Source organism: Salmo trutta, chromosome 19, assembly GCF_901001165.1.
Source record: "Salmo trutta chromosome 19, fSalTru1.1, whole genome shotgun sequence".
NCBI lineage: Eukaryota > Metazoa > Chordata > Actinopteri > Salmoniformes > Salmonidae > Salmo > Salmo trutta.
Genome location: NC_042975.1, coordinates 44,771,783 through 44,794,308, shown reverse-complemented (window position 1 = coordinate 44,794,308; position 22,526 = coordinate 44,771,783). Strand labels below are relative to the sequence as shown.

At 44.6% G+C, this 22,526-nt stretch overlaps 1 protein-coding gene across 6 annotated transcripts in view; it reads left to right on the top strand.

Moving 5' to 3' along the window:
• Nucleotides 1-21,612, top strand: part of LOC115154714 (kelch-like protein 13) — a 107,177-nt gene extending 85,565 nt beyond the window's left edge. For 4 of the 6 annotated variants that reach the window (XM_029701217.1, XM_029701216.1, XM_029701219.1 and 1 more), the window contains 2 exons: nt 13,675-13,788; nt 20,529-21,016. In XM_029701217.1, coding sequence (XP_029557077.1) covers nt 13,675-13,788; nt 20,529-21,016 — 602 coding nt within the window. Of the gene's footprint in view, nt 1-13,674; nt 13,789-20,528 lie in introns of all 6 variants that reach the window. The other 2 variants (XM_029701218.1, XM_029701215.1) reach the window with 1 other exon arrangement.
• Nucleotides 21,613-22,526: the final 914 nt, after the last annotated feature.

The following is a 22,526-nucleotide window of genomic DNA, read 5'->3' as shown; positions in this document are numbered from 1 at the left end:
CTTCGCTGGCCATGGCAGAACACTGACATTCCTGATTGCAGAAAATCACGCATAGAATGAGCGGTATGGCTGGTGGTATTGTCATGCTGGAGGGTCATGTCAGGATGAGCCCAGGCCTTGGTGTAACGCTCATTCCTTTGATAAACGCGAATCCGACCATCACCCCTGGTGAGACAAAACTGTGACTCGTCACCCTCTCAGCACTTTTTGCCTGTCCTGGTCCAGCGACAGTGGGTTTGTGCCCATAGGCGACGTTGTTGCCTGTGATGTCTGCCTAACAGGCCTACAAGCCCTTAGTCCAGCCTCTCTCAGCCTAATATGGACCGTCTGAGCACTGATGGAGGGATTGTGCGTTCCTGGTGTAACTTGGGCAGTTGTTGTTGCTATCTTGTATCTGTCCCGCAGGTGTGATGTTCGGATGTACCGATCCTGTGCAGGTGTTACACGTGGTCTGCCACTGCAAGGACGATCAGCTGTCTGTCCTGTCTCCCTGTCTTAGGTGTCTCACAGTACGGACATTGCAATTTATTGCCCTGGCCATATCTGCAGTCCTCATGCCTCCTTGCAGCATGCCTAAGGCACGTTCACACAGATGTTTTTCAGAGTTTTCATAACTGTGACCTTTATTTAACTAGGCAAGTCAGTTAAGAACAAATTCTTATTTTCAATGACGGCCTAGGAACAGTGGTTTAACTGCCTGTTCAGGGGCAGAACGACAGATTTGTACCTTGTCAGCTCGGGGATTCGAACTTGCAACCTTTCGGTTACTAGTCCAAAGCTCTAACCACTAGGCTACCCTGCCGCCCCAATTGTTTATGGTTCATAGAACAAGCATGGGAAACAGTGTTTAAACCCTTTACAATGAAGATCTGTGAAGTTATTTGGATTTTTACGAATTATCTTTGAAAGACAGGGTTCTGAAAAAGGTATGTTTCCTTTTTGCTGAGTTTATTTTTGTAGTTAAATAGTTTTATGTGTTATGATTATTTATTTGTGTTGTTCCAAATGTCTGAATAAAAATTACAGTTAGTGCGGAATGGGGCTTTTTTGGGGGGGGTCGCTGAAGGGGGGTTCGCCCAGGGAGCCATACAAGCTAGAACCGCCACTGCTCCTGGCATCCACCCAACCCAGATTAGTCCGTTGGAATGCCAGATGGTGAAGCGTGATTCATCACTACAGAGAAGGTGTTTCCACTGCTCCGGAGTCCAATGACGGCGAGCTTTACAGCACTCCAGCCAACACTTGGCATTGCGCATTGTGATCTTAGACTTGTGTGCGGCTGCTCATCCATGGAAACCCATTTCATGAAGCTCCGACTAATAGTTCTTGTGCTGACGTTGCTTCCAGAGGCAGTTTGGAACTCGATAGTGAGGTTGCAACCGAGGACAGACAATTTTTACACATTACACGCTTTAGCACTCGGTGGTCCCGTTCTGTGAGCTTGTTTGGCCTACCTGAGCCATTGTTGCTCCTAGATGTTTCCACTTCACAATAACAGCACTTACAGTTGACCGGGGCAGCTCTAGCAGGGCAGAAATTTGACAAACTGACTTGTTGAAAGGTGGTATCCTATGACAGTGCCACATTGAAAGTCACTGAGCTCTTCAATAAGCCCATTCTTCTGGCAATTTTTGTCTATGGAGATTGCATGGCTGTGTGCTAGATTTTATACACCTGTCAGCAACGGTTGTGGCTGAAATAGCCATATCCACTAATTTGTAGGCGTGTCCACATATTTTTGTATAGGTATCTGGATATGTTCGGAAAGGACATTTCATGGGAAATGGTCAAAGGCAAGCACAAGGTGCACACTGTAACAATGTAGCATTGTATCAGCATAGATGCCAACCAATTCACAGCATAATGGTGTAGCACAGGTGCACATATAGCATGGCTGTGTGATTATGATTATAGCCCTGAACCAGAGTGTAGTATGAGATGAGGGAGGACCAGCTGCAGCCAGACCCTGTGAACAACAGCAGCAGACGCAACAACAGGGAGAGGAGAGGAGAAAGGAGGTGGTCAGAGCCAGGGAGACGGCCAAGTGGAATGTTTGTAAGTAGCATTCCAGAACACTGAGCTGATGTCAGTGCCCAGCCCAGCACCTAGTCAGCACCTAATTGCAGAGTGCAGACCACAGAGTGGTGCCACCCTCTAATTGTAGAGCCCATGGGGCAGGCTGGCCAGGTCATGCTATCCGTTCTTGTCCTCTGGGCTCTGGTCTATAATTACCACAGTGGGCGAGGCTTCTCATGGTCATGGCCCTCCTGTGTGTGTGTATGTGCACTAGTTCACTCTGAATGGGTAGAACTCACCCATGCCCCATTTCCTTGAGGATTTACACCGGTGCTTTACCAAAAATCCTCAGAGTTTAGTGTGTCCACCTCCACGGCCTGGCTCCTGGGACTCACTGTGTCATAGCCTCAGTGGACCTGCTCTGACTTGGCGTCAAAGTAAGACCGCTGGGGCTTTTTGGTAGAACCTGACCGATTTATCGGTTAACCTACTTTTAGGGTTGCACTTACATAACAATGACTAACTGTGAACACGGGTTTACGTCTTCGATGGTTAACATCTCACAAAGCAACAGTTTTGATTATGTAGAGGTTGTTGATTCTGCTCTTCACAAGTCCTCAATGTCTACCTATGAAACACTCATTTCCCAGGGGTGTGTACTAGTGAAAAGCAGCACCAGTGTCCTGTGCTGGTCACTGCCTGTTATCCTCAGGAAGCCAGTCTGGCACTCAGACATTCTATCAATTGTTTCAGACGCAGCCCAGATTTCAGCCTTTTGTACATCCTTATGATGTAACCATGCGGAGGAGGGAGGGTTTTGAAACCTTGATTTGCGACAGGTTCTGTCATCTTATTTGAAAAGATTTAAAGAACATGAAAGGCTCCTCTCGGTCAGTGCTGTGACACACACACAAACAGATGTGTTAAACCTAAGTTATGATGGATGACATGGTTATATTTGCAGGTTTACGGGCCAACCATCCTGTTTATACCTCTATGGCCACTCTCCATAACTTTCCATGTGGAAGCTTGTCATATTAATCCAATCTACTAGGACAGCCAGAGTACAAACATTGGAGGAACAATGACAGCACTGCTATCTCTGTTTCAATAATGTAGGAAGCTCTTGTAAATATAGCAGCATGCAACCAAAGCTCTTGAGCACTCATTTGCATTTATACCTTAAAGCACCAAGCACTCTGGAGACGAGTGTAAATGTACTTGGTAGCGAGACAGACCTATTATTTAATTTATTAGGTTTGGATATTTTTCAGAATGCATTCTTGCAAATCATCAGTTATTGTTTAGTGGGGGATAGAGAAAGAACAGAAGACTAATTACTGTTGTTCTAATGAATCACTAATGCCTGCTGCTGCTATTGTAGTCTCCCAGTAAAATTTCTTCAAATATATGTATTCTTCTTAGAATGATTTGGACTGTTAATAAGGCCTAGGTTGCCTCCCCTTTGACAAGTTCTCATATCAAATATCTGTGACGTGAGAACGATGAAACGTGATGTAGGTCTAATGTGAGTGTGACCGCTGTGGCCCTACGTTAGTGATGCTTTGAATTGGAGTACATCCATTTGGTTCACTGGGACTTCTATGTCAGAGCTGTAGCCAGAGCTCTTTCTATTTGGGCCTGGATTAGACCCAAAGTAAGCCCATATTGAGTCTCAGCCAGGAATTTGTCTATTTGTGCCAAAATGGTGCTGATTTGACTCTTGGGATCTGTTTACTCTCACATTCGGCACACAAAGCACATCAGTAAAGAGAGTGGAGGGTCCAGGAAGATCCTCTTGACTATGATATAATCAGAGCATTATGAGATCACCTATGGAGACCTGTGTTTGTCTTAGACCTGGGGCCCTCACGAAAGATGGGCCATTTCCCACAGGCAGGAACACACTCACTAACTGGGCCAACCGATCAATACTGCGAGGTCAAGGTTATTGCATCTTGTGACCAAGAAACAGGAGGATTGAGTGTTTGACCTCATCGCCTGGACAGCCCAGTTTCTCCTTTAGGCTACATGATGGTATCCTACTTCTAACTGACATATGGAGACTCCTCTACCAGTCTTCCTGTGTGCCAGCCAGCTTGAGAAATCAGCTTTGCACTCTGTCTGGAAACTTGATTGGACAAATCTTTTTCTGACCTAACAAATCACTGCATAATTGAGTGCCCAGACGGTGTAGAGTGAACATCCCAGTCTGGCCCTCAGGCTAGCCTACACCACCACTGAATAATTTTAAGTGCCTTTTGCCCCCAATTTTAAGTGCTGAGGCGGTGTGCCCTAATAGGAAGTTTGCTGTGTGCTGCTCACCCTACACTATCAGCTCAAACATAATTATCACTGTCATGTCTACTTCTGATAAGCTGCTCAGTAATACAATCAAAACAGTCAACCATCCCAGAAAAGTGTTAAAAATAGCCTGACTGATCTCTGAAGCTCACTTAGATAATATCGTTGATGATATAGTGGTAGCTATTGTCGTGTCTTTGGCATCATTAAAACTGAAGACATATTTATCAAATAACTCTCTAATTATTATTACGCGATTAAACTGATTAATCGTGTAACTGTAATTAACTAGAAAGTCGGGGCACCAAGGAAAATATTCAGATTACAAAGTTATAATTTTCCTAATATAACTTTCAGATATTTTAATATCTGATCACTTGGTCTTCTGATTAATGACGTATTCTTTACCTCACGTCAGTCTCATTCCAAACGTCGTAAATTGTTGGTTATCTGCACGAACCCAGTCTTCACTATGAGTCATCCATACATCAATTGTCTTAAAATCATTTATTTACTAACTAGGTAATTCACAGAAATGCATAACAAACAGTAGATATTGTTACAAAGAAATGATAAGGGAATGTGCCCTAGTGGGCTAAACCGGCATGGCGGCTTGTTAGACAAAAGGGGAGTGGGGGGGTCAGCTTAGAAGGCACTACAGAGTTGATAATTATAACAATTGAAATACTAATCCTTTGCACATGAACGCTCACTCATTCGGGAACAATTGCAATCAATATATATATTTACGCTCAGTGTGTCGTCGGGATCTCTGTTGAAAAGTTTGTTTCTGGTGGAGAGTCTGTCCGCCCTCTCTCTCTCTGTCGTGGTTAGAATGGGTAGTTCAGAGTGACATTCATTAATGTCGTTAGAGGACAGATGTTTCGGCGGTTGTCAGTCTTCGCGTTCAATGATACCGAATTCCTAGCAGCAGACTAGTAATTAATATCAAAGACTTGTTCTTATTCTGTCGGTATCGATAGTCTAAGAGTTTAACCACGTGGTATGGTTAAAAGTTCATCAAGAGAAATGCATGGTCAAACCTTGGCCCTCTCGTTATCGAGGTAAGCTGGTCTCCAACCTTTAGCCATCTCGTAATTGAGGTAAGCTCGGTCTGGTGATAGGAAACCTAGGTTGGGGGTTTTATTCGGAAGAGCAGAAAAGGGCCTGTCCCATGACGCCAGACCATAACTGTGCTCATGGGCGGTCCTCTGATTTAGTTAAGACTCCAAAGGGAATGGGAGTTTCCTTCATTAAACAGTCCAAAATCACATTACACAATTTCACAAACAGTTTCATCCTTATTCATTCATTTTATACAACCATTAGATGTAAGTCTCATAGCTGAGGCTATTGTATAAACATGATTATGGTAATGTGGCCGTATTGTCTCTCATGAGTTTCACAAAATTGTACCAAAAGGACCAGTTCGTAGCTGGATTCTTCACCGATCTTTTATACCTTCTCCAGAACATAAATGTTGTTTGGTTCTCCAGTTCTGTGAGGTGGAAGAACTCCTTTGTGTTCTCTATGAAACTCACTCTCTCTATATACTGTGAGAGGGTCTCCTCATAGGAATTTACGACCTCTTCTGACCACGGCAGCCTGGGTGTGGGAGACAGAGGTAGGGGGATGGTACATAGAAAAGGCTGGTGCACAACTGTGCTTGTTGTACCCAAAGAGGGCAACGTCATGACACAATGCATTGTTATAACATCTACAGAAAAGACAGAAATGCCAATGGGGGTGGTGTTCCGGTTTATATTCAGAGCCACATTCCAGTAAATCTTCGAGAGGATCTCTTGTACGTTGAATACTGTTGAAGTAATATGGCTACAGGTTAATCTGCCTCACCTAAAGCCCATTCTTGTAGGAAGCTGCTATAGACCACCGAGTGCTAACAGTCAGTATCTGGATAATGTATGTGATATCAACTGAGAGGTATATTTTCTGGGTGACCTAAATATTGACTGGCTTTCATCAAGCTGCTCACTCATGAAAAAGCTTCAAACTGTAACCAGTTCCTGCAACCTGCTTTAGGTTATCAGTCAATCTACCAGGGAATTTACAAACAGCACAGGAATGAAATCATCCACATGTACTGAGCACATCTTTACTAACGCTGCTGAAATCTGCTTTAAAGCGATATCCAAATCCATTGGATGTAAATCAAATCAAATGTTATTGATCACATACACATGGTTAACATCTGCTAATGCGACTGTAGCGAAATGCTTGTGCTTCTAGTTCCGACAATGCAGTAATATCTAACAAGTAATCTAACAAATTCACAACAGCTACCTTATACACACATGTAAACGGATGAATAAGAATATGTACATATAAATATATGTATGGGCGTTGGCCGTATATACATATGAGATGAATAATGTAGGATATGTAAACATTTAAAGTGGTGTTATTTAAAGTGACTAGTGATACCATTAAGTCAATTTATTAAAGTGGCTAGAGATTTGAGTCTATGTTGGCAGCATCCTCTCTATGTTAGGGATGACTGTTTAACAGTCTGATGGCCTTGAGATAGAAGCTGTTTTTCAGTCTCTCGGTTCCAGCTTTGATGCACCTGTACTATCCTTGCCTTCTGGATGATAGTGGGGTGAACGGGCAGTGGCTCGGGTGGTGGTTATCCTTAATGATCTTTTTGGCCTTCCTGTGACATCGGGTGTTGTAGGTGTCCTGGAGGGCAAGTAGTTTGCCCTCGGGGATGTGTTGTGTGGACCACACTACCCTCTGGAGAGTCTTGCGGTTGAGGGAGGTGCCGTTGCCGTACCAGGCGGTGATACAGCCCGACAGGATGCTCTCGATTGTGCGTCTGTAAAAGTTTGAGTGTTTTTGGTGACAAGCCAAATTTCTTCAGCCTCCTGAGGTTGCTGTCTGTGTGGGTGGACCATTTCAGTTTATCCGTGATGTGTACGCAGAGGAACTTAAAACTTTCCACCTTCTCCACTACTGTCCCGTCGATGTGGATGGGGGGGTGCTCCCTCTACTGTTTCCTGAAGTCCACGATCATCTCCTGTGTTTTGTTGACGTTGAGTGAGAGGTTATTTTCCTGACACCACACTCTGAGGGCCCTCACCTCCTCCCTGTAGGCCGTCTTGTCATTGTTGGTAATCAAGCCTACCACTGTAGTGTCGTCTGCAAACTTGATGATTGAATTGGAAGCGTGCATGGCCACGCAGTCATGGGTGAACAGGGAGTACAGGAGAGGGCTGAGAACGCACCCTTGTGGGGCCCCAGTGTTGAGGATCAGCGGGTTGGAGATGTTGTTTCCTACCTTCACCACCTGGGGTGGCCCGTCAGAAAGTCCAGGACCCAGTTGCACAGAGCGGGGTCGAGACCCAAGGTGGCCATCTTGAAGCATGTAGGGACAGCAGACTGGGATAGGGATTGATTGAATATGTCCGTAAACACACCAGCCAGCTGGTCTGCTCATTCTCTGAGGACGCGGCAGCCTTGCGAGGGTTAACATGTTTAAATGTTTTACTCATGTTGGCCACGGAGGAGGAGAGCCCACAGGCTTTGGTAGGGGGCCTTGTCGGTGGCATTGTATTGTCCTCAAAGCGAGCAAAGAAGTTGTTTAATTTGTCTGGGAGCAGGATGTCTATGTCCGCGACGGGTCTGTTTTTTTTGTAATCCGTGATTGACTGTAGACTCTGCCACATACATCTCGTGTTTCAGCCGTTGAATTGCGACTACTTTGTCTCTATACTGACGCTTTGCTTGTTTGATTGCCTTGCAGAGGGAATAGCTGCACTGTTTGTATTCGGTCATGTTTCCAGTCACCTTGCCATGATTAAAAGTGGTGGTTTGCGCTTTCATTTTTGCACGAATGCTGCCATCAACCCATGGATTCTGGTTAGGAAAGGTTTTAATAGTCACAGTGGGTACGACATCTCCGATGCACTTGCTAATAAACTCGCTCACGAGTCAGCGTATACATCGTTGTTGTCTGAGGCTATCTGGAACATATCCTAGTCCACGTGATCAAAGCAATCTTGAAGCGTGGAATCCAATTGGTCAGATCAGCGTTGAATAGTCCTGAGCACAGGCGTTTCCTATTTTAGTTTCCGTCTATAGGCTGGAAGCAACAAAATGGAGTCATGGTCAGATTTGCCGAAGCAGGGCGGGGGAGGGCTTTGTATGCATCACGGAAGTTAGAGTAGCAATGATCCAGAATGCAACCAGCTCGTGTCGCGCATTCAATATGCTGATAGAATTTAGGAAGACTTGTTCTCAGGTTAGCTTTGTTAAAATCCCCAGCTACAATAAATGCAGCCTCAGGATGTATGGTTTCCAGTTTACAAAGAGTCCAGTGAAGTTCTTTCAGGGCCGACGAGGTATCTGCTTGGGAGGGATATACACGGGTGTGACTATAATCGAAGAGAATTCTCTTGGAAGATAATGCGGTCGGCATTTGGGTGTAAGGAATTCTAGGTCAGGTGACCATAAGGACTTGAGTTCCTGTATGTTGTTGTGATTACACCATGAGTCGTTAATCATAAGGCATACAGCCCCTTCTTCTTACCAGAGAGATGTTTGTTTCTGTCGGCGCGATGCGTGAAGAAACCGGGTGGCTGTACCGACTCTGACAACATATCCAGAGTGAGTCATGTTTCCGTGAAACAGAGAATGTTACAATCTCTGTCGTCTCTCTGGAAGGAAATTCATGCCCTAATTTCGTCCACCTTGTTATCTAGAGATTGGACATTGGCGAGTAATATGCTCGGAAGTGGTGGATGGTGTGCTCGCCTTCTGAGTCTTACCAGTAGGCTGCTACGTCTGCCTCTCCTGCGGCGACCGCGTTGTTTTGAGTCGGCCTCTGGGATAAGATCTCATGTCTAGGGTGGCGGTCTTGAACAAAGGATCCGCTTCGGGGCAGACGTATTCCTGGTCGTAATGTTGTTAAGTTGACATCGCTTTTATATCCAATAGTTCTTCCCGGCTATATGTAATAAGACTTGAGATTTTCTGGGTTAACAATGTAAGAAATAATACATAAAAAAAACAAATTACTGCATAGGACCCGAAGCGAGGTGACCATCTCTGTCGGCTCCATCCTGTAATGATCACAATATGGTAGACATATCTTGGAAAACCCAAGTTCCCAAGGCTGGACCTAATATTGTATATAAGAGGTCCTACAAGAGGTTTTGTAGTGATTCCTATGTTGTTGATGTAAAGCATATTTGATGGTTTGTGGTGTGTAATGAGGAACAACCAGTAGCTGCACTTGACAAGTTTATGATATTGCTTATTCCAGTTACTAATAAGGATGCACCCATTAAGAAAATGACTGTAAAAACTGTTGAATTCCTGTAGATTAATGAGGAATTGAAAAATGTTATGGTCGAGAGGGATGAGGCAAAAGGTATGGCAAATACGTCTGGCTGCATAATTGATTGGCAAACCTACTGCCAATTGAGAAATCATGTGACTAAACAGAACAAAAGGAAGAATGAAACAAAGATACATTATATAAAGAATGATAGTAAAAATCTTTAGAGCACCTTATATTAAATTTTGGGCAAAAAGGCAAACTCAGCTCCATCGTTCATTAATGGCTCATTCATCACAAAACCCACTGATATTGCCAACTACTTTAATGATTTTGTTCACTGGCAAGATTAGCAAACTTTGTCATGACATGCCAGCAAGAAATGCCAAACCTACACATCCAAGTATAATTGACCAAATTATGAAACAAAAGCATTGTAATTTTGAATTCCGTAATGTAAAAATAGTTGTCTATCAACAATGACAAGCCACCTGGTTCTGACAACTTGGATGTAAAATGACTGAGGATGATAGCGGACGATATTGCCACCTCTTCAATTTAATCTTACAAAGAAGCGTGCCCTTAAGCCTGGAGAGAAGCAAGTCATTACGTTCCGCAAGAATAGTACAGCGCCCTTTACTGGCTCAAATAGCCGACCAATCAGCCTGTTACCAACCATTAGTAAACATTTGGGAAAAATTGTGTTTGACCAGATACAATGCTATTTTACAGTAAATAAATTAACAACAAACTTTCAGCACGCTTATAGAGAAGGGCATTAAACATGCACGATACTTACACAAATGACTGATGATTGGCTGAGAGAAATTGATTATATAAAGATTGTGGGAGCTGTTTTGTTAGACTTCAGTGCGGATTTTGACATTATCAATTTATAGTATGCTGCTTGAAAAACGTAGATGTTATGGCTTTATACCCACTGCTATGTTGTGGATTACCTGTCTAACAGAAAACAGAGGGTATTCTTTAATGGTAGCCTCTACAACAGAATCAGGAATTCCCCTGGGTAGCTATCTAGGCACCTTAGTTCTTTCAATCTTTACTAATGACCTGGCTCTGAGGAAAGCCTGTGTGTCTATGTGTGAGGATGACTCAACACTATACACATCAGCTACTACACCGAGTGAAACCACTGCAACACTTAACAAAGAGCTGCAGTCAGTTTCAGAATGGGTGGCAAGAAATATTAGTTCTAAATATTTCAAAAACTAAACCATTTGGGACAAATCATACACTAAACCCTAAACCTCAACTAAATCCTGTAATGAATAATGTGGAAATTGAGGAGCCTAAACTGTTTGGAGTAACCCTGGATTGTAAACTGTTATGGTCAAAACATATTGATGTATCAGTAGCTAAGATGGGGAGAGGTCTGTCCATAATAAAGCGCTGCTCTGCCTTAACAACAATATCAACAAGGCACGTCCTGCAGGCTCTAGTTTTGTCGCACCTAGACTACTGCCCAGACGTGTGGTCAGATGCCACACAGATGGATTTGGGAAAATTACAACTGGCCCAGACCACGGCTGGCCCTTAAATGTTTGCGTAGAGCTAACATTAATCATATGCATGCCAATCTCTCATGGCTCAAAGTAGAGGAGAAATTGACTTCAACACTATTTGTTTTTGTAAGTATTGACGTTGAATGCCCGAGCTGTCTGTTTAAACTACTAGCACACAGCTCGAACACCCATGTATACCCCACAAGACATGCCACCAGAGGTCTCTTCACAGTCCAGAATAGACTATGGGAGGTGCACAGTACTACACAGAGCCATGGCTACATGGAACTATTACCCATCAAGTAGCTCACGCAAGCAGTAAAATCAGATTAAAAAATGTATATATATATACACTGCTCAAAAAAATAAAGGGAACACTAAAATAACACATCCTAGATCTGAATGAATGAAATAATCTTATGAAATACTTTTTTCTTTACATAGTTGAATGTGCTGACAACAAAATCACACAAAAATAAGTGTGTGTGGCCTCCACGTGCCTGTATGACCTCCCTACAACGCCTGGGCATGCTCCTGATGAGGTGGCGGATGGTCTGTGGTGCAACGTGGCGTTGGTGGATGGGGCAAGACATGATGTCCCAGATGTGCTCAATTGGATTCAGGTCTGGGGAACGGGCGGTCCAGTCCATAGCATCAATGCCTTCCTCTTGCAGGAACTGCTGACACACTCCAGCCACATGAGGTCTAGCATTGTCTTGCATTAGGAGGAACCCAGGGCCAACCGCACCAGCATATGGTCTCACAAGGGGTCTGAGGATCTCATCTCGGTACCTAATGGCAGTCAGGCTACCTCTGGCGAGCACATGGAAGTCTGTGCGGCCCCCCAAAGAAATGCCACCCCACACCATGACTGACCCACCGCCAAACTGGTCATGCTGGAGGATGTTGCAAGCAGCAGAACGTTCTCCACGGCGTCTCCAGACTCTGTCACGTCTGTCACATGTGCTCAGTGTGAACCTGCTTTCATCTGTGAAGAGCACAGGGCGCCAGTGGCGAATTTGCCAATCTTGGTGTTCTCTGGCAAATGCCAAACGTCCTGCACGGTGTTGGGCTGTAAGCACAACCCCCATCTGTGGACGTCGGGCCCTCATACCACCCTCATGGAGTCTGTTTCTGACCGTTTGAGCAGACACATGCACATTTGTGGCCTGCTGGAGGTCATTTTGCAGGGCTCTGGCAGTGCTTCTCCTGCTCCTCCTTGCACAAAGGCGGAGGTAGCGGTCCTGCTGCTGGGTTGTTGCCCTCCTACGGCCTCCTCCACGTCTCCTGATGTACTGGCCTGTCTCCTGGTAGCGCCTCCATGCTCTGGACACTACGCTGACAGACACAGCAAACCTTCTTGCCACAGCTCGCATTGATGTGCCATCCTGGATGAGCTGCACTACCTGAGCCACTTGTGTGGGTTGTAGACTCCGTCTCATGCTACCACTAGAGTGAAAGCACCACCAGCATTCAAAAGTGACCAAAACATCAGCCAGGAAGCATAGGAACTGAGAAGTGGTCTGTGGTCCCCACCTGCAGAACCACTCCTTTATTGGGGGTGTCTTGCTAATTGCTTATAATTTCCACCTGTTGTCTATTCCATTTGCACAACAGCATGTGAAATTTATTGTCAATCAGTGTTGCTTCCTAAGTGGACAGTTTGATTTCACAGAAGTGTGATTGACTTGGAGTTACATTGTGTTGTTTAAGTGTTCCCTTTATTTTTTTGAGCAGTGTATATAGATACACTGCATGGCTAAAAGTATGTGGACACCTGCTCGTCAAAATCATGGGCATTAATATGGAGTTGGTCCCCCCTTTGCTGCTATAACAGCCTCCACTCTTCTGGGAAGGCTTTCCACTAGATGTTGGAACATTGCTGTGGGTAGTTGTTTCCATTCAGCCACAAGAGCATTAGTGAAAATTGCATTCCAGGTGACTACTTCATGAAGCTGGTTGAGAGAATGCCATGAGTGTGCAAAGCTGTCATCGAGGCAAAGGGTGGCTACTTTGAAGAATCTCAAATATAAAATATATTTTGAGTTGTTTAACCATTTTTGGTTACTACATGATTCCATATGTGTTATTTCATTGTTTTCTGCAATGTAGAAAATAGTAAAAATAAAGAAAAGCCCTTGAATGAGTAGGTGTGTCCAAACGTTTGAATATTGTGTATTACTGCCTTATGTTACTACTAGTTCTTGCTGGATCCCTGGAAGAGCTAATGGGGATCCATAATACAAAACTATTGGTACAGTATAGGCCTTAATTGTGTAATGGGGAGTGAATATGCCCCACAACCTCTCTAGTCTGTGTGTAGACTAGAGTTACTGCAGTGAACACTGAAGGGCTTGGGAATGGAGTGGTGGTTGGTGGGGGGGATCTCTATTTAAGTCTCTAGTTCAGCAGCTCCCACGCTGAGACCCTCCAAGGCCTCATTTGCAGCTGTTTGTTTTCCTTAGTTCTCTCTTGACCTACTTTCTCCTCTAATACTCCGTTTTTTTTTCTGCTATCTCTTTCTCCCCCATGCAGCCACGGTGGAGTGCTACAACCCGAGGACAAACGAGTGGACGTACGTTGCCAAAATGAACGAGCCACACTACGGCCACGCAGGGACGGTGTACGGCGGTTACATGTATATTTCGGGTACGTACGTGGCTCCAAATCAAGTTACTAATGCCAGTGGGTAGTTTAGTCCTATTAGATCCAGGGCTTGGAGGGAGGCTCTTTTCCCATTTGACTGTACTTATATTTTAGAGCCACTGACTGTACCAGATGGCAGTGCTCTCTTTGAGAGAGTGACTGGTATCCTACAAGATAGATGTGTGGGTTTTCTGTGGGTGACTAAAGCCTCACATGTTTGACAGTCACGCTTCCTAATCGTTTCAGTCCCACATTAGCCATAAGATGGAGCAGAGAGTGGGCCATCCATCCTTCGCCAAACAGCGGGCTGTGATGTCAGTAAAGCATCCTTCATTACAAGGTCATACAGTGGAATCCTGCAGACCCTGCTTCTTCTCACCCCTCCCTCCCTCCCACATCAGTGGGGTCCAGTTCTCTGTGCTATTTCGGGGGGGTATTGTAAAGATGGCTGGAAGTAGTGATTGTGTGGTAGACTTGGGTGCGACTAATCCCCTGTCTCTCTGTAGGAGTCAGCCCAGTGCTTGTTCACTTCATAGGATTGAAAACAAATCCTGCCTTATGGAGATGAGCCCCAGTTTCCCAATGTGTGACTAATACAAAGTGATGCTGTACAGAGAGAAAGAGAGGGAGGGAGTGAGAGGAAAAGAGGGAGGGGTTGATGACTGTGCAGGAGGTGGAGCTCCAACACACAGGTGAGGTTATGTTAATCTCCCCCAGCCTCTGGGCACAGTGGTAATAAGCATAACCCAGACACCTCATAGCCTACTACTAACATCGTAACCCTCCTTCACCCAGTGGCACCTCACCTGCTCTGATCCAGCCTCAGACTCCAGTAGAGGAACAACATGGGCCTGGTGGCTCTAGCTTTGGCATTTTAGCTTCCCGGCTGATGGTGCTTACTGCCTCAACCTTTATGTATTTCTGTCCATGGTTGGCATGTGGCTTATGGTCAGACTGGCACTTCTGGGTTCCTTTCCTTTACATGGTGTGTTTGAACAATTATCACACTAAAAGGTCAACTTCCCTCCTTGTGATGGAGCATCTCTTAGTGTCATCCTGAGTGGAATGAGGAGGCTTCACTGCACATGCACCTGTCTAAAATGGCAAGAGTCTGCCTGGAGGCACTGGGCAATGGTTAGGCTTAGATACAGTGCATTCGGAAATTATTCAGACCCCTTGACTTTTTCCACATTTTGTTACATTACAGCCTTGTTCTATAATTGATTAAATAGTTTTTTCCCTCATCAAATCTACGCTCAATACCCCATAATGTAAACCTTCGCAACAATCTGAGGTCCTGAGCGCTCTGGAGCGTTCATCTCCGTTCATCTTTCCCTCAATCCTGACTAGTCTCCCAGTCCCTGCCGCTGAAAAACATCCCCACAGCATGATGCTGCCACCACCATGCTTCACCGTAGGGATGGTGCCAGGATTCCTCCAGAGGTGACGCTTGGCATTGAGGCTAAAGACATCTTGGTTTCATCAGACCAGAGAATGGTCAGAGTCCTTTAGGTGCCTTTTGACAAACTCTAAGCGGGCTGTCATGTGCCTTTTACTGAGGAGTGACTTCTGTCTGGCCACAAAGGTCTGATTGGTGAGGTGCTGCAGAGAATGGTTGTCCTTCTGGAAGGTTCTCCCATATCCACAGAGGAACTATGGAGCTCTGTCAGAGTGACCATCCGTTTCTTGGTCACCTCCCCGACCAAGGCCCTTCTTCCCCGATTGCTCAGTTTGGCCTGGTTGCCAGCTCTAGGAAGAGTCTTTGGTTCCAAACTTCTTCCATTTAAGAAGGATGGAGCCTACTGTGTTCTTGGGGGCCTTCAATGCTGCAAAAGAATGTTGGTATCCTTCCCCAGATCTGTGCCTTGACACAATCCTGTCTCTGAGCTCTAAGGACAATTCCTTCGACCTCATGGCTTGGTTTTTGCTCTGACATGCGCTGTCAACTGTGGGACCTTATATAGACAGGTGTGTGCCTTTCCAAATCATGTCCAATCAATTGAATTTACCACAGGTGGATTCCAATCAAGTTGTATAAACATCTCAAGGATGATCAATGGAAACAGGATGCACCTGAGCTCAATTTCGAGTCTCATAGCAAAGGGTCTGAATACTTATGTAAATTGGGTATTTCTGTTTTTAATTTGTAATACATTTGCTAACATGTCTAAAAACCTGTTTTCGTTTTGTCATTATTGTGTGTAGATTGATGAGGATTTTTTTTATTTAATCAATTTCCGAATGTAGTGTATCTCCACCATTCCAGATAGAGGTCTGTACTGTAGAGCTTATTAATTAAACAAGCTCCCCTCAAGCATCGGGGCAAGCTGCATTCCTACAAGGAAACTGGACACATGCCGAGATTAGCTTTCATGACAGCCCGCATGTTTTATAAACTCTCACTAGTGATGGAAGTCAGGTGGAGCGGAAACATCATCAGCCAGCATGTCTCTGTTGAGGAGCGGCCCTCCTGCTCCACCCCATGTCTCAGGGGTCACGACCTCACTGTGCAAGGTGGTCCACGTGGGGATGCAGGCCGTGTCTTGCTGTCATTCCAGATCAGGTGCTTGGCGGTGGCTGTGCTGCCGTGTTGTCTGAAGGCATCCTGTCAGGTGAATGGAGCTGACACATTGAGTCAAGCCACAGGCCATCACAGCTCTGCTCCCACTCCCAGAGTGGGGCTCAGACACCCAGCCACCCACTTCACACTACCACTACTGTCACACAACCATGTTGACTGAACGCAAGTATCTCATGGTCAAGCAACAACAAATGCGCTCCTTGAGTGACGTGGCGGGGTTTTGTCTGTGTGGAAAGTGGCATGGAGAGAGGGCGAGAGAGCCTAGAGAGGGATGACTCAAGTAGCGGTGTAAACTCTAAAAATGGACGTTACACACGGAATATCACATTTAACAAATCAAACAATAAATACCCTTATACGGTATACTGCCCAGAACCTACTGTACTGGCGTGTTCAAAGTAGTGCTGGGCGTAGTACCGTATTTTACGATATACCGCTATTGATGCACGGACCGGTTTGGGTTTTTGCTTTACCTTCTTTAACAATATTTGAATGTTTGGTTTGTTAAATGTGATACGCCGTGTGTAATGTCCATTGTTCTAGTTTACTTAGATACTTGAGTCATCTCTCTCCGCTCTGTCTCTCTCCATGCCGCTTTCCACAAAGACCTAGTCCCGCCTGTTACTCAAGGAGCGCTTTTTTTGTTCCTCAACCACAAGACAACTTGCGTTCAGTCTGCATGGTCAATGCAGCACGTGCAACAATGTTGATGACACCGATGCAGTTCTCACTTTGCTTCTTAATATAAATCAACTAGCGTTCTATAATTACACTATTAGTTTGTGTTTCTTACATCTGCAAATAGCTAGTTTGTCTTACCATGTTGGGCCTAAATCTTGTTTTCAATGACGGCCTAGGAACAGTGGGTTAACTGCCTTGTTCAGGGGCAGAACAACAGATTTTTACCTTGTCAGCTCGGGGATTCGATCTTGCAACCTTTCAGTTACTAGTCTAATGCTCTAACCACTGCATATTTTCATGTCAAACACTGTATTCAAAGTGCCCACTATTATATTCTAACTATAGAATAATCATTCTATTTCCAAGTGTTTCACTCTAAATCACAAGTGAAATCGCAATTGCAACATTTGGTTAAAAATAAGGCCTAGATTGTTTGCCCAGCCCTACGTGGAGATGATCTCAAAGAAGTGCAAGAAATGCAGACATTTATGAAAAGGCTAAAAATTATTTTGAGTTGAATTTGAACAGTATAAAACCATCAGAATGGAGAAAGACCCATTGAAATCACTTAGAATGTATGATTTGCCACCCTAGGGTCTCACAACTCATAAAGCACATGTCAAACCTTTTATTATCCAAAACATAAAATACCATCCAGTTTTAAAAAATATCATGATAAGATATTTGGACCATATCACCCAGCCCTTGTTCAAAGACCAGGGCTAGATCTTCCGGGGAATGACATTAAAGCTCACATCTGGCCATCCTTTCTATTTATCATCATTTTTGGAACTTGCTGACCCCTTGGTTTTGTCTAGCTCCTCTGTGTTCCCCTGCCTCGGTTGTTTGGGTCTCATTTGTGCCAGCACTGTGCTTCCTCTAAACAGGTCATACATTTTTACGACGAGTCAAAGCCCCGGCACAATTTTATCTCCACAAATTGATCGATAAATGTGCCAGTGTATGGCAATCATGTGAGATATTATCTAGCGGGCCAGGCAGCGCGACCAATGAGCTCTGAAAGGGTCTCTGAAAGGACAACCATTTACTGTCTTCGAGATACAAAAAAGTATATTTTAAAGTCTCTCAAAATGCTTGCAATTGTCTTTTGACAACTCTTTTGTCTTTGTTCTAAATTAAAGCTACTATCGTTAAACTGAGATCATAAGAGTAACTTAATTGACGGCAGTAATTAATTGTAATGATAAATGTTTAATTATAACAAAGACAATTACATTGATGGAAGCTACAATCTATCTGCAATTTTAAAGCTGATCTTCACCCTAAAAAAGAAAGAAAAGAAACGGAACATTGTCTCTGAGTCTTTTGGCAAATGTATAGATGGGTTAGCTGACAACGTCACCAACAATGCGCACGCTTCAATGGGGCAGAAGTCCGTTAGTTGTTGTGATTCTGGGTGGCCAGATGGCTACCAATAATGACAAGAAACTGCCATGTGGGGAAACGTAAGTGACTCGATTCAGCTAGTTTCATCTTGTTCTTGATACCATGTCTTGTTCTGAGGTGTTTGGACTGATTTCATGTCAATGCTAATATGGCAACAACAAAAAAATCTGTTGTTAACAATCTAAGCCAACCCCGTCTGTTTTGCCCCATAGTTGCGCACGTGTCGGTTTTGTGGCTCAACAACCAACCCGTCTATGGAAACAAAATCTACCCTCTCTCCACATTTGCTGTACAAATATGCAGTTGTGTAAAGTAATTAAGTAAAAATACTTGAAAGTACTACTTAAGTAGTTTTTTGAGGTATCTGTACTTAACTTTTTTTTTTCACTACATTCCTAAAGGAAATTATGTACTTTTTACTCCGTATATTTTCCCTGACACCCAAAAGTACTCGTTACAATTTGAATGCTTACCTAGGAAAATGGTCTAATTCGCACACTTATCAAGAGAACATCCCTGGTCATCCCTACTTCCTCTGATCTGGCGGACTCACTAAACACATGCTTCATTTGTAAATGAAGTCTGAGTGTTGGAGCGTGCCCCTAGCTATCCATCCGTAAATTTAAAAAACAAGAAAATGGTGCCATCCGGTTTGCTTAATATTCGGAATTTGAAATGATTTATACTTTGATACTTAAGTATATTTTAGCAATATAATTTACTTTTGATACTTAAGTATATTTCAAAACAAATACTTTTAGAATTTTACTCAAGTCATTTTTACTGGGTGACTTTTACTTGAGTCATTTTCTATTAAGATATCTTTACTTTTACTCAAGTAGTATTTTACTGGGTGATTTTCACTTTTACTTGAGTCATTTTCTATTAAGGTATCTTTACCTTTACTCAAGTACGACAATTGGGTACTTTTTCCACCACTGCAAATATGTATCTGCAGTACACCAATCCTTCAGCCATTATAAGCCCTGGAGGTTGCTGGCCAGAGACATCAGTTACTCTAAGATGCTACTAACCTTGGGCAGTGAGATGCAGCTCAACAAGAAAATAACCACACCCCATATCAAGCTGCTATTCTATCAGTGGGTTTGATATGTCTTTCTTGTCTCAGAGATTGTTTTAATGACTCACACGCACACACATACTTGAATAAAGATAATGCACCTAACTTTGTCTATCTCAGAGTTTAATCTTTTGGTCGAGGAGGAGGAGGTTGATGTTATAGACTTCTGATTAGTCTGGGCCACTGATTTAAAAATAGCCCGGTGTAGATTAATGAGGGAGGGAGGTAGAACGAAAAAGAAAGAAATGGGTAAAGAGAGAGCGAGCGGGATCAGTGGGCAGCAGCAGAAGCTGTGGAGGGATTCGGGCGCCATTTGGCATGTACTTCAGATCCTCACTGCGCTGCGTACACTCCCAGCCACTCTGCACAGCATAGGGAGGGGTGGGCTGCCTGGCTCCCACCCAGATGCATGCTGGGATTGTGTTCCTCTTTATTTTGAGCCTTCCCTGTGGACATGTCCTGTTTTTTTTTTTTTTTCTCCCCACTTTTCCTCAGCTTTGTGTGTCCTGTCTATTTCTCTTTTTCTACCAATACAGTACCTATGTGTGTACACATGCACTGCAATAGTGTTTTGAATTTATGTTACAAATAATCGCATCTATCTTATATTGCAAGTATGTGGCTGAGAAAATGTGTGCCCGTTATATTAGTGGTGCTAAGCATGGGGATAATTGTGTGTTGCTGGGCAGAGCAGGCTGATGTTTCTGAGGATGGGTTGGGGGGAGTGAACTGGGGGTTCAGGATTACAACATGCTCTGCGTGGCCAGTCGCAGTGCTGTGGTCTGGTCATGAGACTGTCAGGACAGAACAGGGTCTGGTCAAGGCCGACCCGACACCTCCATGCTCCCCAACGTGGCAGGGCTAGAATGTAGGTCGAGGTTGGGTTACCATTAGGTACAGTACCATTGGATCAGTCCGTTAAATGCTTTTGATTAGACCCCAGGGCTGTTTTCAACCTTATTTAACATGGTCCTGTTTTGTTCTGTGTTGCAGGGGGAATCACTCACGACACGTTTCAGAAAGAGCTGATGTGCTTTGACCCGGATGCAGACAAGTGGACTCAGAAAGCGCCCATGACCACGGTGCGTGGCCTGCACTGTATGTGCACGGTGGGCGACCGCCTCTACGTCATCGGGGGGAATCACTTCCGGGGCACCAGCGACTACGATGACGTGTTAAGCTGTGAGTACTACTCCCCGGCCCTGGACCTGTGGACGCCCATCGCCGCCATGCTGCGGGGCCAGAGCGACGTGGGCGTGGCCGTGTTCGAGAACAAGATCTACGTGGTGGGTGGCTACTCATGGAACAACCGCTGCATGGTGGAGATAGTGCAGAAGTACGACCCGGAGAAGGACGAGTGGCACAAAGTGTTTGACCTGCCTGAGTCGCTGGGCGGGATCCGAGCCTGCACACTGACCGTGTTTCCTCCAGAGGACATGATGGGCTCCCCCTCCAGAGAGTCACCCCTCTCAGCACCTTGAAGAATGGGGGTGGGGGGGAGCCCACCCCGCTCCGCTCACACCCCCACAACCCCCCACACTACATAGACATTGTTTGCACTTTTGGACTACATCTGTACTGCATCCCGATACGCCCCTTCCTCCCCCAAAGCTGTGCAGAACCCTCCTCCCTAGTGATGAAATCCACATACCGATATGGTTTGGCAACCTAATTAAATGTTAATGTTGCATATTCGGTATATTTTGGCAGGAAATACCTTGACTTGAAGAGTGACTTTGCAATTCAACTTTTCTACCTGATGTCTTTGGAGTTTTACTATGTCCTGTTTCTTTAGATGTGTTACCGGGTAAAAACCATGCTGTTGATGACCATACTGACGCTCTTAGTCTGTGCCAGGTTAGGGGCAGTTGACCCCGCAGAGGGGCAAGATAGGGGCAGCTGAGCTCCACACAGATATGGATTTAAACTCAGGGGTCAGCCCTTCACCCCCTCTCTTCTTTCAGTTTCAGTTCTTTCCTGCTATTGCTATGAAACCGTTAACAAAATTGTGTTTTCTAAATTTAATAAACAAGGTTTTGGAAAAAAGAATAGTTTTTCCAAAGTATCTTGCTATTTACTTGTTCACATGGTTGATGCATTCTCTTCATATCGAGCTTAATGTCAACTGACGTGAGGTATAAATATCTGTTTTAGAACCTCCTGCAAAGTGTCTTTTCCATATGAAAAAAACACTTAGTTGATTTCTCTCTTTTACTGGTTGAAAGTAATCTCTCACATCATGTATTATGCTGCTTTAGTAGCAGCTGTAAACTCAGACCTCCCTCTGAGCTATTGTTGTCCTCAGAATGAACCATTTTCTATGTTCTGATTTAAATAGAAAAGCTTTTATTGTTCTCAAGAGGCATGGGATGAACTGTAGGTGTACACACAAAGTTAAAACGCAGTGTCCTGCTGTCTCAGTCCTAATCATAACCAGTATTCTAATCTACACTGAGCTGACTCCTGCCCGCTGTGCCCAGTGCTTCAGGGCACACTGTTGTCCACTTCCACTGGCTCCTCTCACCTGGCACACAGACAGACGGTAAGGTCACCCACAACCTGGCCACCTGCGTCTGGCCCATTTAAAACCTCAGTGGCAGCATATGGTGTGCGACACAAACAAATCGGCTACAAGCTGGAGCAAGAAAATGAAGGCAATGAAATGTAATTTCAGGTGAGTGGGTGTTTTTTGTTTATGATGGAGCGTGTAAGGATTCATGATTGGGCACAGAATCATACAAAACCATTGTTCATGTAGAAATGTATGACTGAGAACATGTCAGTGCTGTAAGATCCAGTGGTGCCTCAGGCTGTGCATCTGAGCAGCAGCCTCCAGTGGATGTGCTCCATCTCAACCACCTACCCTCGTCCTGTTCACTCATGTCTCCTCCATCTCCTGAACCTCCAAGCCAGTAGTGTGCGCGGATGTTTTAACACAACATCCAGTTCAAGGGCAGGCGACTGGGAGCCCTGGGGGACCAGGGCAAGGTG